At 29.2% G+C, this 17500-nt stretch overlaps 4 protein-coding genes across 19 annotated transcripts in view; 2 read left to right on the top strand and 2 right to left on the bottom strand.

The window, feature by feature from the left end:
- LOC124954997 (inositol oxygenase) overlaps positions 1-3332 on the bottom strand; it is a 4143-nt gene extending 811 nt beyond the window's left edge. The window contains exons 1-5 of one of the 2 annotated variants that reach the window (XM_047508754.1): positions 3174-3332; positions 1949-2132; positions 699-907; positions 364-500; positions 22-252 (exon numbers count right to left, since the gene is read on the bottom strand). In XM_047508754.1, the coding sequence (XP_047364710.1) occupies positions 22-252; positions 364-500; positions 699-907; positions 1949-2132; positions 3174-3191 (779 nt within the window). In that variant the 5' untranslated portion in view covers positions 3192-3332. The remainder of the gene's footprint in view (positions 1-21; positions 253-363; positions 501-698; positions 908-1948; positions 2133-3173) is intronic. The other variant, XM_047508755.1, reaches the window with a different exon arrangement.
- A 1570-nt stretch (positions 3333-4902) lies between these two features.
- On the bottom strand, positions 4903-11439 carry LOC124954995 (splicing factor, suppressor of white-apricot homolog). 6 transcript variants are annotated; one of them, XM_047508743.1, is made up of 9 exons: positions 11422-11439; positions 10783-11117; positions 8855-9024; positions 8534-8736; positions 8219-8441; positions 7865-7944; positions 6959-7126; positions 5538-6832; positions 4903-5344 (listed from the first exon to the last, which is right to left on the bottom strand). In XM_047508743.1, the coding sequence occupies exons 2-9, from the start codon at positions 10977-10979 to the stop codon at positions 5179-5181; spliced, it is 2502 nt and encodes an 833-aa protein (XP_047364699.1). In that variant the 5' UTR covers positions 10980-11117; positions 11422-11439; the 3' UTR covers positions 4903-5178. The 6 variants fall into 6 exon arrangements, with proteins under 6 accessions (XP_047364699.1, XP_047364703.1, XP_047364702.1 ...); XM_047508747.1 differs by lacking the exon at positions 11422-11439 and adding an exon at positions 10411-10533 and having other exon boundaries at positions 10783-10925; XM_047508746.1 differs by lacking the exon at positions 11422-11439 and adding an exon at positions 10411-10523 and having other exon boundaries at positions 10783-10925.
- Positions 11440-11817: 378 nt separating this feature from the next.
- On the top strand, positions 11818-16164 carry LOC124954996 (histone-lysine N-methyltransferase E(z)). 4 transcript variants are annotated; one of them, XM_047508751.1, is made up of 12 exons: positions 11818-12048; positions 12343-12656; positions 12760-13014; positions 13103-13319; positions 13538-13558; positions 13756-13856; positions 13919-14096; positions 14186-14560; positions 14796-15086; positions 15228-15410; positions 15499-15664; positions 15758-16164. In XM_047508751.1, exons 1-12 carry the CDS (start codon positions 11913-11915, stop codon positions 15816-15818), a joined length of 2298 nt encoding a protein of 765 aa, XP_047364707.1. In that variant the 5' UTR covers positions 11818-11912; the 3' UTR covers positions 15819-16164. The 4 variants fall into 4 exon arrangements, with proteins under 4 accessions (XP_047364707.1, XP_047364706.1, XP_047364708.1 ...); XM_047508750.1 differs by having other exon boundaries at positions 13535-13558; XM_047508753.1 differs by having other exon boundaries at positions 11907-12048; positions 12330-12656; positions 13535-13558.
- A 581-nt stretch (positions 16165-16745) lies between these two features.
- Positions 16746-17500, top strand: part of LOC124955028 (adenylate cyclase type 2) — a 48778-nt gene continuing 48023 nt past the window's right edge. The window contains exons 1-2 of one of the 7 annotated variants that reach the window (XM_047508840.1): positions 16746-17144; positions 17388-17418. In XM_047508840.1, the coding sequence (XP_047364796.1) occupies positions 17406-17418 (13 nt within the window). In that variant the 5' untranslated portion in view covers positions 16746-17144; positions 17388-17405. Of the gene's footprint in view, positions 17419-17500 lie in introns of all 7 variants that reach the window. The other 6 variants (XM_047508839.1, XM_047508838.1, XM_047508837.1 and 3 more) reach the window with 6 other exon arrangements.

The raw sequence follows: 17500 nt of genomic DNA, 5'->3' as shown, positions 1-17500 counted from the left end.
AAAAAGAGAAAAATCACTTACTTGAATTCAATGATCCATTTCAGTTTATCCAAATCGTTCTGTGTGCAAAAGTGCATGTAATCACCACCAGCGTGCCAGGGGTAAAACGAATGATAACGAATCATAGCAAGTGCTTCCTTAGGTAATTTACAATTATTATGAACCATAACACGATAAAGATATTCGTCATGACCCCAGGACATCATTAAATTGTCTATACCACATTGAGGTTTGTATATTCCATATTTTGTACTATAATCATTAATATTAAATATGTATATAGATTTTTTTTTTATTTTTTTTTATTTTTTTTTATTTTTTTTTTTTTTTTTTTTTTTTATAATTTTCGTCGATAATTCATACTTGTAACGAGAATCTTTGCCATCAGGATTATTTTCAAAACTTGTGTCCCTGTAGACTATGGAATCAGCCCATGCACAACCAACAGGAAATGTATCACCCACAACAGCCCATTGTGGTTCCCCATAGAACGCCATAATCTAAAATATTTATTAATGAACAATCATTAACAAACACATGACTTTGTTTTCTTTTTTTATATCTTTTTCTTTTCTTCTTTTATTTATTTATTTTTCTTTTTTCTTTCTTTCTTTTTTTCTTTTTCTTTTTCTTCTTTTTTTTTTTTTTTCTTGTATATAGGGTAGGTCAATAAAAAAATCTTTGAATATATAATGTACCTTTCCTAGATCATGTATCAGTCCAGTTAAATGGAACCAATCTAAATCAGGATGATCTTTTCTTATAGATTCGGCCGTTTGAAAAGCATGAACGATATTCGGTAAATTTGTGTCTGGATCGCTTTCATCGATTAGATCATTTAATTTGATAAGAGCATCTTTAATCGTCAATCTGGCTTTGTTGAATTGTAGCCATTCTTTCATACGAGCTAATAAATTTGGATTCAAGTATTAAAAGCTGATAATATATGAAAAACGTATGTATGTTATTGTTTATTATGCTTCGATTAATATCTCTCTTGTTATATGATAGAATTATAAATGATTTATATGAATGTATATTAAATCAATATTATTTCCTTTTAGGATTTGATATAATTCAAGATAATAGATCAATGATCCAGAAAATTAATTTTAAACGATCGAGGAAGAATTCGATCTTTTTAATTGTTGTAATAATAATACATTTTTGAGAGGATGCTTGAAAAATTGCTCGAAAGAAGATTATGGTATATTTTACGTCATTGGTTAAGGGTTAATTCGCGATCGATTAAAGAAAATAAGGAAAATGTCGATCTTGAGAAATGATGATTAATTTAAATGATCTGTAATATGACATATGTATATATCAATGTCAATAATAGATTCCGTTTCTCTATCACTCTATAGATTATTATTAACAATCTATATATATATATGTATGTATACATTTTAATTAAATTAATATTATATATATATATATATTTTTTATTAATAATAAAAAATGACATTCTCTCAATCTATTATTGTAGAATATAATATATATTTATATATGTATGTATTGTAATAATGTATATTATATATATAATATATACATACATATATAAAATATATTATTTTAATTATTAATAATAATATTCTAACGCAATCTGTTATATTATATATATCATAGATATATATAATATAATGTAGATATATAAGATTTATATAAAATTTAGATATGATTTATAAACATATAATCTATATTATATAAAGAGAAAGCAAGAGAGGGAGAGAGAAAGAGATTAGATAAAGAGAGAGAGAGAGAGAAATAGATCATTAATAACAAAAGATTACTATTGATAAAATATATATATATATATAAATCGTTTAGGTTGTCATACGTAAGTATGTATAGATCATTTACGTTGATACGTATATATATGTACGTCATATTACGAGTCTGTTTATATACAACAAGTGCGATAATCGATATGTCATAATATACTAACAACGCACAAACTCGACCGTTTGATTAGTATGCATGTTCTCGTAAGTCTTGCGTACACGTTCCTTGATCTCATCTGTTGGATCTATGATATAGTTTCTAAAATTACTTTTCAATTTTCCATCGTATACTGGCTCCGGTCGAAGCTTTTCCGAGGGATCAATAATCGAAGTAACCTGGTCACGTAACTGCAAATGATCATTTTTATATATATTTCAAAATTATTATTATTATTATTATTATTTTCTTCTTTTTTTTTTAAATAATATTAATTACAATACACTATATCAGTTTGATATATCGAATTTTCTTTCACGCATTTATTTTCATTTGATCATATTTCTTAAAATTCATTTATAATATTTTCTCTATAACGTTAACTCGTCAGATCGGTTTCTCACAAAATTATTTTTCTTTCTACGATCAAAGAGATTATAAATAAACTGAAGTTAATTATTCATTATAAATTATTTGAAACGATTGATATAATTAGAATTACGATTGGTATTAAAAATCTTTTACAAAACAGAAAAAAAATAAAAAAAAAAAAACAAAAAAAGGAAAATAAAAAAAGAACAAAAAACTTTTCATTCATTTTGTATATAATAGAATATAGATAATATCTGATCACATAAGTCTCTATCATATTGATTAAATAAATATAATATAATTGACAGATTTAAAAAGCTCGTCGAACATTTTCTTTTTTTCAAAATGTCAAAATAGTACAGAATATATTTGTCAATTACAACAAATATATATAGGTAAAATAAAAAAAAAAAATATATATATATATATATAGATATATAGAAAAATGGAGTTATTATATTAATTAAATATATATAATAATTAATATTAATATATATATATAATAGTAATATATAATAATAACAATTAACAGATTTGTAAAAAGTTAATCAATTTATCCTTTTTTCTTTTTTTTAAATTTTTGACACGGTATAACAAATATTTTTCAATTAAGAAAGAAAATTAATAAAAAGAAATATATAAATAACATATATACATGAATAAATATATATATATATATATATATAAATGAAGGATATATGTTAAGATTAGAAAATACCTGTAATTCGCAACGGTGCAAAAGGTGACAAATTTTGCAAAAAAAAGAAAAAAGAAAAGATAATTTAAAAAATACTTATATATATATATATATATGTGTATATAAATATATATATTTATATATATATTTAATTCATACTTACCATCATTTTGGCGGACATATTGAAAAATCTTTTCTTATGAAATAACTTGGATCCTTGATATGTTTGCTCTTTGGATATACAACACTGACTGACCCGTTCAATCTAACAGAGTTAACTTATAAATCTCAGACAATTCCCCCCTTTGACCCTAGGTTGTTCAACGTATGGTCTCTCTCACACGCACGTTATTTAATATCCGTTATCTCTTACCAATACAGAGAAATATAAATAGCAACAAAGGATACAAAGTATTAGTAATACATAAGATTTTATGAAAAAAATTTTTTTTTTCTTTTATTGAAAGCAAAAATGAACGAAGACTTTGAATCACTATTTTCATATCATTGCGAATGAAAGGGAGCAATTAAAAGGATGAGAGAAAGAGCGAGAGAGAGAGAGAGAAAGAAAGAGTAGGGATAAAAAAAAAGAATCGTAAATAAAATTATAATTTAATCAAATGATATTATTATATGACCGTGAACTCATGAATAGTATCTTTGTCAACAGAAAAAATTCTCTTCCTGGAACCCCCATGTTAATGAAGAAATTTATATGTGACAATAATAATAATAATAATAATAATAATAATAATAATACTAATAATACTAATAATAATAATAATAATAATAATAATAATAAAATAATAATAATAATAATAATAACAACAACTAGCTATTTGATGAAAGAAGTAACTCTTTCTTTACCAATGAATACAATGATAGAAAAAGAAAGAAAAATAAAAATAATAAGAAATAAGTAAACACACGTTTCATTGTAAATCAAAACAGTGAACACTTTCAAATTGTCCAATAATCAAATTAACAAAACATTAAAATAGATGACACTTAAAATCTCATTGATGAATTCTACGAGTATGTGAATGAAAAAAAAAAAAGATTAAATAAATAAAAAAAATAAATAAACAAAAAAGGGGTGAGAGGAGAGAAGGGAAAAATATTAACATGTTCTATTTCGTTGAAAGTTAAAAGATATCAATCAAAAGACTTAAGGTCTTGAATTTTCTTGATCATTCCTAAAATAGTTCGATCGAGTCTTTCATCATAATTCACACAATTGACGGTAATCGAGATGCATGAATCTGAGTGTAGCCGGCAATTGCTTTGAACGCGGCACATCTCGTTGATGCAATAAAGTCAATGAACACTATAACGATATATTCGACGTATGAAATTAGTTCGCATATCTAATTGCATTAAAGTGCTCAAGGGAGATCCTTCATATGGTTAGTCAAATAATATATATATATTATATATATATATATATATATATATATATATATATATATATATATATATATATATATATATGGATGGATACATGCATACATAGATACATACATACATACAAACACACACACACACACACACACACAAATACATTCACATTTGATATCTGTATCGTAAACGTCAATTTAGTTTACTTTCAAATACTTGGATAATTACGGAAATCTTTCAATGCGATAACCCATACTATATTATATATATATATACATAAAAAAAAAGAGAGAAAAAAAAAAAAAGATATATCATCGTGATTTTTGTTACTTTCTTTTTAAGGAAATTGTGATAATATAACTACGTACTTACTCCGACGTAATAGAAAAATAATAGATAATTCATGAGGAGGCAATAAATAGAAAAGAGAGAAACAAAAAAAAAAAAAAAAAAGGAATAAATAAATTAGAAAAAAAGGATATTTATCTATGAACTGCATTGGACTAAGTAAATTGTATTTCTTTTTGTATGTTTCGTTTGACAAAAAACAGTATGAAACGTCATTTATCGCCGTGATGTCATCCAAATATGTAATCATATACATATATTTACAAAGAAACTTTTTACACGATTATATATTCTTAATCCTTATCTCTTAAAAAAAAAAAGAAAAAAAAAGAGGGGGGGGGCAAAAAAGGGAGAGAGAAAACGCGTTTGAAAAAAAAAAAAAAAGAGAAAAAGAAAAAGAAAATTTACGCTTCTTAAGTATCTCAAGACGAGCTAGAATCGGAGTAACTCGAATTGCTTCCTTTTCTTCGTACATTTTGTTGATGTCTGTGCGACGGAGGAGTTCGTGATCGAGATCTATGTCTCGAGGATGATTTTTTGCTTTTCTTAGATCTGTGGTTACGAGAGCTACTTGGACTATCGTAACTGCTGTAATCAAAAAAGAAATCAAAAGTGTTTATCAGGTGTGTTTTGTGTATGATATATATATATATATGTATACACATATATACACATATATTGTATATATACATATATATATATACAAGAGAAAAAGAGAGATTTTTTATTTTTTATTTTTTTTCTTTTTTTTTTATTTTTATTTTGTTAACATATACCTTACCTTCTGTGAGAACTTTTCTTTTTCTTGTGCTTTTTGTGAACTTTATGTCTCTCAATACGGCTACGACTTCCACTACGACTTCTAGATCGTTGACGTGATCTTTTCCCACTTAAATCCGCGCTCTTCAATCGATCCATCAATGAATTACCACAAATTTTTACGTCTTCCGATTTTTCATCCTCCAATGAAGGCGATGGAACGGAATAAACCTCATCGGAATCATCCTTTCTTATATTGGGTGTCGTCGAGGTAGGAATTTTGGAACTAGTTGAAGTTTGAATTTGACTTAAAAACATTGCCGCCTTTTTCTTTCGTTCCAATTGCAATTGTTTTTCCCTCGACGTGGCAGCCAATTTGTCACGAGCCGCGGCAACCAATTTGTCTTTTATTCTATCTTCTACTTGTTGCTTGTGCCTTATCTCTAATTGACAATCTTCGAGTATGTCATCGGTAAGATCAACCAATTCCTTTTCTTCGCTTTTAGATTTCTTTATTTCTATTACCTTTGGCGTTTCTTTATCGGTATTCATTATTATTGCATTAGTTTGTTCGTTAAAATTTTGCGGTGAATTAGGTTTAGAATTAGTTTCCTTCTTTTCAAGTTCAATTTCGTCATCACTTTCTTCCAATGGCAAGGCGTTTCTCTTTTCAATAATCACATTTTCACCTTCCTTTGGTTTCTTTATCGAAAACGATACTGTCGTTATCTGTTTACTACCCGTACTTTGTTTCGTCTTTGTGTCGCTCTTCTTCTTAGCCTGTATCATTTTCACACGCTTTTGTACTTCCTCCATTCTTTGCTGTTTCTTCTGTAATTCCTCCAATTTCTTTTGCTTTTCCTCTTGCGGTTCTTGCTTCTGTAATAATTCTTCTTCGGTCAATACCTTAGGATTTATTGCCCCTTCGTACATGGTCAATTTGTGAGCATAATAACCATGATACTGATGCGACAATTCAAGAAAATTAAATCTTGGATCGCCTTTATTTTTTACTATAGCTTCAAAGTCTCGGCCATTTTTGGCTACATAACTCGCCATTTTGTCGATAATTATTTGAACATCTGCCGGTGGTACGATGAATGATGGTCTGCTCAATGTTTTTGGTGGTGTTGGTCCGTAGGGTACTAAAGAAGGTGTTTCTTTTGCTTGAGGTATTGACGTTGTAGATTCTTCAGTAGAAACAACTGGTACGGCTGGTACTGGTAACTGTGGTGGAGATTGAATTTGACCATTTGGACCGTATATAACTGGACCATGCGAATATTGTAAAGGCGTTGCAGTATACGGAGTATAACTCTGTAAAAAAGAAAAAAAAAAAAAAAAAAAAAAAAAAAAAAAAAAATAAGACTCATGTAACTCCATTTGATCGGATATTTGAAATCTATGCAACATAAAATCTATAAAAATTATAACATGATTTACCTGCGGCACAATGGGCTGATAATATCCAGAAGTCGGCATTTGTTGAACACCAACATCTAATAACTGTGGTATTTTAGGTGGCGGTGGCTTTCCTGTGATTTTGTTTACAAGCATTGAATAAGCACAGTCCGCAGAGGGCTTATACTGTATGCTTGGTATGCTAGGAGCCTAGAAATAAGTAAACGTATCTTTTAGAAATATTAATAAACTATTTTGCGTATTTTTTTTATGGAAGATTATAAGTAGGAAAAATATATTATCACCTACAAAGATATTCCCTCCAAAGAAGAGATGGATAATTAATAAAAAACAGAGGCATATGTTTTGAAGACAGGAACGTGTATATATATTTTCCAGGTACAAAAAGGAAATGTTGGGATACGCTATTAAAATAAATTTATTTCTGTACTTTATGAAAATTTGCGATGATTGAAAAATTAGACTTCTCTTAACTTTACAAAATGGGATATTTAATTTCCTATTACGATTAATGCGGATGTATGTTTCTCTGAAGATAATGCTATATGATATGTTAATGAATCTCATATGAATAGAACTAATGGGTTTCGAATGAGTATAGATAAACAACAAAAGGGGGCGGGGTTGGAGGATAGGTTCAATGCATACCAGAATCAGCCCTGGAAGCAGAAATATATGACACATAAATTAGTGTAGTAGAGTAACATTAACATTTCATCCTATGATCCATTTGTATTTTTGAAATCACCGTTAGAAAAGTAGATAGTTTCAGAGGTAAACCTGTGACTCTTTGGGAGGCTTCCAAATTTGGTAAATATCCCAATTGTTCTGAATCTTCTAACAGCTTAGGAAGCACTTTTTTTTATATGTCTTTTATAAAAAGTTATTATGTTTATATGACAATGTATATATTAGAAGAAAACATACCGCTTCTACTTTGGCAAATGATGGCGCTAGGCTTGGGTGAAGGTATGGTTGATCATCTTCATCTGATTCTTCCTCAGGTTCTGTCGTTAAAAAAACATATCTATGAGTACAAATTTATAATTGTAGCTTTTCTTTTTCACCAAAAATGAGTTACATTTGTCACGTGTAGATAAAAACCGACGTAGTAGTAACAGGAACTTGTGGCAATACTTACGTCAAGAAAAACTAAGTAGAATCAAAGTAGGTGTGGGTAATCATATCCTGCTTTATGTTGCTTCAATTACTTCAACTCAATAATGTCAACTTTGATAATGTTACTACAAGATGCTGCTTTATAGAAAATAGTATGCATACCAGATTCTTCTTTTTCAGGTTGTTTTTCAGGATTATATTTTCCAGTCTTGATAGCTTCCAGCACAAACTTGTAATACGGATGTAGCGGTTCATCTATCGATAAGAACGAAAATTGTGGATTGTTTGCTTGTTTCGCCTTTAGAAGAATCTCCATTTGGCCCCCTTGACGACTTATAAATAGTGCTGTTTTTGTGATAATTGCGTTTAACTTCTGCGTTTCAGGCTGAAAAAATAAATTATCAATTAATTTATCTTGATATCAAAATAAATTCATAGATAAACTGTTGATAAATAATATTATTATAATTATCTTACCACTGTCATGCTTTCTGGTATTTCAAGATCTGGTGGCGGTACAAAAGCTTGATCCTCTTCTTGCGATCCTTCTGATTGTTTTGGACTCTGTGAGTCTTCGCACGCTAACTTGGAATTGTTTTCATCTTCGTTATAATTATATGCTACTTGAGTATAAGAATTTTCTGAGTCCAAAGCTTGATGCAATCTTTTCATCTCTTCTTCTAATACAAAGAAAAAAAAGGTAATAGAATAAAATCATTAATAATTTTAAATTCTAATAGTTCAATTTAGAAAAAATCAATTAATTTAGAATTTTAAAAATATCTATATGAATCGTACCATGATACATAGAATCTTCGGCATCATTATTATACAAGGATCGGTATCTTTCTTCGTCACAGAGCTGTTCAACTTTAAGTTCATCCTCTGTGAGTATTATCCGTTGATCAAAACCACCTGCTGGTGGCTCATGAATCCTTAAATCCCCCAGTGCTCCACGTCCATCGTATCTATACACATACAATGTACAAATTAGAGAAGGAAAATGATTTTTTTTTGTTTGTTTTTTTGTTGTTGTTGTTTTTTTTTTTTTTTGTATAGTTCATTTTTTTTCTTTTACGTAAATTCTATTAATCCCGCATCTGAAAAATAATTTATGAAGAGAATCCCACCACAAAGAGTTTCCTCTGAAATAAAATATAGTCATACAAAGTTGAATGACATGTCTTTATGTGTAATTTATTCCTTTGCATAACTTTCAAATTAAATACACTATATACAATGTATTTTGTAAAATAAATTTACTACGCATTAATATTATTATACTGTTTGTTTCTGAAGATGCAATTTGCTGCTTTGTCTCTTACAAGATATTAACATTTATGATAATTTCATAAATGCTTACATATTAATTATAAATAATTTTATGACATTCATAGATTATTTCTTTTTCGTCATTATATTTTATACTACTTAGATGTATAAAACATAGAACCATATATTGAATTATGTCAAACATTTTGTCCTTTTCATCTAATCAAATATTATATATATAAGTATATATATATATATATATACATATTGCATTACGTTTAGTCAAATTACATGAATAATTATTATATGGTCCATAATAGTATGTCCAGTTTAATATTTAACAAAAGCTGTGTCATTTCACAATGAAATTAGTTGTAATATTCCTAGACATAAGTAGCGATATGGAAAATAAAATGATCTAATTGCAATGAGCATACATATTGCATTATTCAGATAAAAAGCAAGAGTAGTTTGAGTATCGATTGTTGAATTGTAACAAAAAAAAAAAAAAAAAAAAAAAAGAAAAAAAAAAGACCATAGAACATTAAGCAGCACCAAATTAAATAAAGAAAAACCAAAAAGAAAAAAAAAAAAGAAAAAAAGAGAAAAGAAAAAAAGAAAAAGAAAAGTTGAAAAAATTGAAGATACAAGTTTATAGAAGATCATTTAAAAATTCTCACAAAATGTTCGCTTGGATGATGAAGAATACAGTTTGAGAATAAATGCTGCAATGCCTTCGACATGTGCGTACACAATCCACCTTGCCTAAATTTCAAGAAATATTTATAATATAAATGCAAAACAAAATATTTTATATAATTTAATATATGTTTCCAGTTACATCTTCGACACTGTATGCTGTACATTCAATATTTATACACAAATTGTATGCAGAGTATATACATAAACTGTAGAATGTATATCGCAACATAGAGAAATTATCAAAGTTGCATAATGCATTTGGTAATTCGTACATTGTTGCCAGCACAGCTGAATCTAAGACGCTAATACATACCATGCTGAACGGTCATAAATACCTATAACCGTCAGCTTGCCATTTGTCTCTCTACGCTGTGTCTCACCTTGCTGCTGCACAGATGGTCAGCCATAAGCGCCAAGCCACAAGAGCACCTTATTCTGCGCCCGTGCAGAGCGCATATCGCGCTTCAACACTGCGCGTTCATACGGCCAACACCTGCAGAAACCTTAAACAGTCTCCAGATTGCTTATCTGCACATTAACTATTTGCAGTAACCATAACGGTACTCTCTTCGAGTGTCATTCACTGCAGTTTTTTTTTTTAATCTATATATATATATATTTTTTTTTTTTTTTTTTTTTTTTTTTTTTTTTTTCGAATCTGAGATCATTCTTCTACACGTTACATATATGATGTGTTTATGCAAGAATAAATATCCTAGATCATAAATTTTTTCTAGGTTAGGGAAACGGACCTGTCTATCTTCAATGTGTTATCGCCCATCCATGGTATCAAATGCTTCCCCTGATCAATCATTTTCGCCTTGTCATCGTCTCGAAATAATTTGCAGCTATATCCGAACACCAACAGCTCCTGTGGTTCCTCTTCACCATTTTTTTTACGCAGAATCCCTGAATCAACCATCCACCGTTGTCCCTTCGACGACGCCATTTTCTGTCTACATGCGGCTACGAGAAGAGAGGAGGAAGCGTTTGCCCAAAATCCACCATAATCAAATGATGGAACAACAGCAACATGCCGTCATCGTAAATAGGCAAGTGTGATAGCGGATTGGTCCGTTCGATGGGTCTATAGAAATATTTAATCGTTATTAGCGCCACTTTTATATATATTTAAAACGGTAAAGCTAATAAATACATGCTGATTGGTTAACGCCCATATGGCGCTCCAGTCACGCGATATTATGACGCTGTAATCGCGATATCAGTTTGACCATCTAGCAGCGTTATCAATTTAAAAAATATCGAATAGAAGATTAGCTAAACACTAATATGAATTTTTAATTACTTATGAGAACGTTACGTAAGAAATATATTTATTTAAGATTAAAAATGGCTATTTACACGATACTAGTAACTAACAAAATATTTACATTTGCATTAAGAGTTGGCTAAGCTGATCGCTAAATAAACTGTGGCGATTTCGTCGCGACTGTTACACCTTTTACGGCAAGAAACATAACTAACATAGCCTCGACATCAAATGTTAAACGCGGGAAACCAATCAAACAAAGTAAAAAATGTCGATAACAAAAGAGACGAAAAAGATGCCGGGAATACAAAGAAAATCATACATTCTTAAATAAATTTTTTAATAATAAATTTTTAAATAATGTTTGTTATTTAAGGTGAGGAAACTTTCTTTCTACATAATGAGTTGTCAATGATAAATCCATCAAATATCGATGTTTGCGCCATCTGGTATAACGAAACAAAATTAAAATCGACTCTAAAAAGAAACAATTCACTTTCTTATTGAATGAAGGTTGGCGGACTTGATTATCGTTGGCGTCAATTGGGATACGTCGTGTGATTTACGTTTAAATTCATTTACGGTATTAATGATATTTCATTTTTACTTAAAATGTCAAAGGCAAAAGTTTCCGCAGAATGGAGAAAACGCGTGAAATCGGAATACATGCGATTGAGACAAATAAAGAGGTATAAACGTGCGGACGAAGTGAAAATTGCATGGAATCAGAATCGTAAGGTTATGACTGGTAAGTATACATTTAAAAATCTATAATGATTTGAATATTTCTTTCATATCTTTACCATTCTTTTATCTTTATTTATTTCTATTATTTATTTCTATTATTATTATTATTTGATTTAAAAGTCTTTGCAAATATTAAAAAAAAAAAAAAAAAAAAAAAAAAAAAAGAAAAAAATTATGTTTATTTTTTAATTCTATTACAACGAATTATGTTCAGTAAAAAAAATATATATCATGCATGATATTATGATCGTATATATATATATATATATATATAAATAAAAGTTTTCTCAATTAGAGTTACTTATAACTGAACAAAAACGATGGGCGGATGGAAAAGCAATGTGGCTTGCTATGCATGACATTCCACCTCATGTATCTTGCATGAAAAAAGCAGAGGTGACCAGTTCGGACGGAGAAGTACAAACATGTCCTGTTAAAATAATAAATGCAGTTACTCCTATACCTACGATGTATACGTGGGCACCAATACAACAGAATTTTATGGTAGAAGATGAAACTGTTTTACACAATATTCCTTACATGGGAGATGAAATCTTAGATCAGGATGGAACTTTTATCGAAGAACTTATTAAGAATTATGACGGAAAGGTAATTGAGAATATTTAAAAATTATTATTAATATATTATATATTTTTAATATTATATTACATGATTATTGTTGTTATTATTATTATTATTATTATTATTTTAGGTACACGGAGATAGGGTATCTGGTTTTATGGATGATTCTATTTTTGTCGATTTAGTAAATGCTTTAGCTAATTATGAAAAGGACGATAAAGAAAAGGAACATACTAAGAAAGGGAAAGAATCTAAAGAAAAAGAAGATCAAAAGGATGATGACAAAGATAATAAGGACGATGATAAAGGAGAAATATTATTGGAAAAGCCAATAGAAGATTCAAAAGCTCAAGCTACGCCATTCCCATCTATGCACATATTTAATGTATAAATTATTCAAAATTTTACAAAATGATATTATAATAATAATTTAAATAAGTTTAAATATTATTAATAGATATTACTTATATTAGGCAATATCTAGCATGTTTCCCGATAAAGGCAGACCCGAAGAATTAAAAGAAAAATACATTGAACTAACAGAAAGATCAGATCCAAATGTATTGCCACCAGAATGTACTCCTAACATCGATGGTGTAAATGCAAAAAGTGTACCAAGAGAGCAGACTATGCATTCGTTTCACACGCTCTTCTGTAGAAGATGCTTCAAATATGACTGCTTCTTACATCGTGAGTAGACAGCTAAGTTTAATGTTATTACTCTCAAGTTGTATCTTGTCAGGCAACATCGCAATAGGAATAATGAAAGACATTGCAAGGATATACGAATTATCTCCTTATACGCACAGCCTCTAGATACAACTTATTGATGATTTACATTCTATATGACAACGAAGCTGGATGTATATTAATTACAATAATTTGTGATTCCTGATTTATCGTAGCAGCCAGGGGGACCTCGCCGCAAGGTAAAGAACAACATTGCATACAAACGAGCGCATTCGATCGAACGCTTTTTTTTGTTTAGCACGGAGGCATCGCCAAGGGTTCATCCACAATCGTATTTCATTCGTCGTTCATCGCTCTGTCTACTAAATTTCTCTCCATTCGCGATATAATAGATTAGGATTATGTTTTAATTTTAAAGTTTTACCATTAATTTTAGGTCTTCAAGTCTGCCATCCAGGACCAAATTTACTCAAACGAAAAGGTCCGGACTTGAGGCCATTTTCTGAACCCTGTGGAACAGAATGTTATATGCATTTGGTAAGATAAGATATATTCTATAAAACATCAAAGTACATTTTCATATTATATCATCAATTTAGGAAGGTATGAAAGAAAAACTTGCTGCTCAAGCAGCCGATATAAAAGAAGATGAAGGAGATGAGAAAAGAGGTGGTCCTAGAAAAGTAAGAAAACAGGCAAGCGTTGATTCTGGAAATGAAGCAAGCAGCGAAGACAGCAATGACAGTAATAAATACAGTCAAGGTGGTTGCTGTCAAGGTAAAATAATATCTTAGAAGTGTTAACTTGTAAAAAAAAAAAAAACAAAATTATCCAAACAGATTTCAAGGAAAAATATTATCCAACAGATTTCAAGCAAAATGTTAATAAAGAAGTTAAGCCCGAAGAAATGATGGAGGATCAAGCTCAGCCAGAAAATCAAGCTCCTTTCACTTTGTTAGGTCTTGATAAACGAATCAAGACGGAAAGCGAGTTATCATGGACTGGCTCTGAACAAAGTCTTTTCAGAGCATTACATAAAGCTTTTCCTGGTAATCCATGCGCATTAGCACAAATTATGTTAACTAAAACTTGTCAGGAGGTATATCAATTCGCTCAAAAGGAAGCTTCAGACATTCCAGCTGTAGAACATTTAAAAGATTTTACGCCGCCACGAAAGAAGAAGAAGAAACATAGACTTTGGTCGATGCATTGCAGAAAGATACAATTGAAAAAAGATTCTGGTAATTAATTTCTCATTAATAATCAAAAAAAAATAAAAAATAAAAAATAATAAATAAAAAATAAAAGAAAAAAAAAAGAAAAGAAAATTAAAAATAAATAAATAAAAAAAAAAAAAGAAAAGAAAAGAAAAGAAAAGAAAAAAAGAAAACAACAAGACATCCTAGTCAGAAGTGTCTCCTCGCGCGTTCTTTTTTTTGTTTGCGTTTACCATATGTATAAAAATCATACTCACAGGTGCCAATCATGTCCACAACTTCGCACCGTGCGATCATCCTGGCCGTCAATGCGATAATTCTTGTCCATGTATACAGGCGCAAAACTTCTGCGAAAAGTTCTGTCAATGCAGCAGTGAATGTCAGAATCGATTTCCTGGCTGTAGATGCAAAGCTCAATGTAATACAAAACAATGTCCTTGCTATCTAGCAGTAAGGGAATGTGATCCTGATCTATGTCAAACGTGCGGAGCAGATCAATTTCAAATTACTAAAATATCATGTAAAAATGTCAGCGTTCAACGTGGCCTTCGTACGTATCAATAAGTTTTTTTTGTCAAAATATCCAAAAGTATGTGTCAATCGAATGTCAAAACAAATCTACAAAGATATATATATATATATGTATATATGTATTTTTTTTTTTTTTTTTAATCTTATTATTTCTATTTAGATAAACATCTTTTAATGGCACCATCCGATGTCGCCGGTTGGGGAATCTTTTTAAAAGAATCCGCAGCCAAGAATGAATTCATTTCTGAATATTGTGGAGAAATTATAAGCCAAGATGAAGCCGATAGAAGGGGAAAAGTATATGACAAATATATGTGCAGTTTTCTATTCAATTTAAACAATGGTATTTTTGTCTTAGGTCTTTTTAGAAATAATCGTACAGAAAAAAAAAAAAAATATTAACATGGTATATATGTTATTCCTTTTGACAGACTTTGTAGTCGATGCAACGCGCAAAGGAAACAAAATAAGATTCGCAAATCATTCGATAAATCCTAATTGTTATGCCAAAGTTATGATGGTTAATGGCGATCATAGAATAGGAATTTTTGCAAAAAGAGCTATTCAGCCAGGGGAAGAATTGTTTTTTGATTACAGGTTAATATATCTTTGTAGTTTAATTTTACAAAAAAAAAATTTTATAACATGTAAAAGTATAATAATGTAAATATATTTATTTATTTATTACAGATATGGTCCGACTGAACAACTCAAATTTGTTGGTATTGAACGTGAAATGGAATTTCTTTAAAATGATACGATTTTCTTTAAAACTTAGATACATGCATCTATAAGTTCCTTTTCTAATTCAAGTTTATTGAAAAACAAAAAAAAAAAAAAATCAACAAAAAAAAAAGAGAGAAACTTATTCCATTATTATAAAAATCGACAGTATTTGAATATCGATAGACTCCCAATCTGCCTTGTGCATATCAAATAGTTTTTGAAATGAAGAAAAAAATACATGTATAAAGATCTTTGAACATGTGTGTTTGTTTGTGCTGTGTGTATGGATATGCGCTCGCTTATGTATGAATGGAAATAAGCATGTGATTTCTTAAGGCACCTTTTTCAAATAAAAGTTTCATCGTTTCAGATCTGGTATCTTTCATATATACAATTTTCTCTCTCTCTCTCTCTCTCTTTCTCTTTCTCTCTCTCTTTCTTTCTCTCTCTCTTTCGTTTTCTTTCTCTCTGTCTCTTTCTCTATTAAAAATGTATACTGAAATAATTCATTTTTAATCTTAAAATTAACGACTCGTTCGTTCTTAAAAATATCTTTTATATTTAAAAATTTTACAAAATAAAAAATAATATTATTATAAAAATATTATAATAAATTAAAAAAAGAAAAAGTAAGATTAATCTTTAAAAGTCTGTCATCGATGAAATTTCGTTCTAAAAATATTATATTACAACGTAAATATATTTGTCCTAAGTAAAAATTAATTAATTCATAATTTTTTCTTTTTTTGCATTTTTAAGGTTAAATCGCATTTCTTTCGTCGTAAATGTATATTTATTTTTTGATATAAGAAGAAGAGAAAAAAGAAATACCTATTATTTGATAAAGTTTCGAATATTATTAACGTGTTATATTAATTTTTATTTTTGACTTTTTTTTTTTTTTTTTATTTAAATGCTAGCTGCTTTTCAACGGTTAAATTCAAATGCGTGAAATTCGCGCGCAGCTTTCAAACGTCAGAGTTAGTTCGAAGGGATTCTAGAAGAGAGCTTCCAACGAACTCGCGAAGCAATTCAGCCACCAGTTGCGGACTTCGCAGCCGCGAAAACGGATCGGGAGATTTTTCGATTACGAAGATTTACTTGAAAGAAAAAAAAGAAAAGAAAGAAAAATCACATTTTAAATGACACGAAAAAGAATATAATAAATAAGTAAATAAATATAAATAATAAAAAAAAAGGGGGAAAAGTGAAGAAAAATTCTCGATCGTTATGAGGATAAATAATAAAAATTTAACGAAAGATTCGATTAAACGTTTATTCGGAAGAATTCGACTTTTCTGTTCGTTTTTGCAAGATCTCGATCGGTAAAGTTCGATATTTATATTCATAAGTAAGTAAAAAAAGAAATAACAAATAAATCAACATCTTTTTCTTCGATTATTCGTGATTGAATTCAATACGATCATGTTACGAATAAGGAAGCAGCAATAGAATTTGAAAAGACGTCTCGAAGATCGTCGTCGTCGAATCTTTTAGAAAATAAGGTTATTTGGATTGAAGCCAGATTTTTTTTTCTTTTTCTTTTTTTTTCTCCTGCTTTTTTTTTTTTGTTTGTTTCTTTAACGGAAGAAAGACACTTCGTACGGACGACATGGAGGAAGAAGGTAATTAATTAAATATATTTTAATTTAAAAATAATAAAGCTCTTTCGTTGATTACAACACGAATTTCTTTCTTTTGATTTTT

Source organism: Vespa velutina, chromosome 17, assembly GCF_912470025.1.
Source record: "Vespa velutina chromosome 17, iVesVel2.1, whole genome shotgun sequence".
Taxonomy (NCBI): domain Eukaryota; kingdom Metazoa; phylum Arthropoda; class Insecta; order Hymenoptera; family Vespidae; genus Vespa; species Vespa velutina.
The sequence above is the reverse complement of the archived record's forward strand: the minus strand, read 5'-3'. Positions and strand labels throughout refer to the sequence as shown.

Excerpts from the sequence above, each read along its gene's own strand:
- LOC124954995 (XM_047508743.1), bottom strand. The coding sequence starts at position 10,979 with ATGGCGTCGTCGAAGGGACAACGGTGGATGGTTGATTCAGGGATTCTG. Across the intron at positions 8,442-8,533 it reads TACCAGAAAGCATGACAGTG|CCTGAAACGCAGAAGTTAAA; the intron begins GTAAGATAATTA and ends TTATTTTTTCAG. Across the intron at positions 6,833-6,958 it reads ATCAGCCCATTGTGCCGCAG|AGTTATACTCCGTATACTGC; the intron begins GTAAATCATGTT and ends TCTTTTTTACAG.
- LOC124954996 (XM_047508750.1), top strand. The coding sequence starts at position 11,913 with ATGTCAAAGGCAAAAGTTTCCGCAGAATGGAGAAAACGCGTGAAATCG. Across the intron at positions 12,657-12,759 it reads TTAAGAATTATGACGGAAAG|GTACACGGAGATAGGGTATC; the intron begins GTAATTGAGAAT and ends TTATTATTTTAG. Across the intron at positions 13,320-13,534 it reads ATATGACTGCTTCTTACATC|CAGCCAGGGGGACCTCGCCG; the intron begins GTGAGTAGACAG and ends GATTTATCGTAG.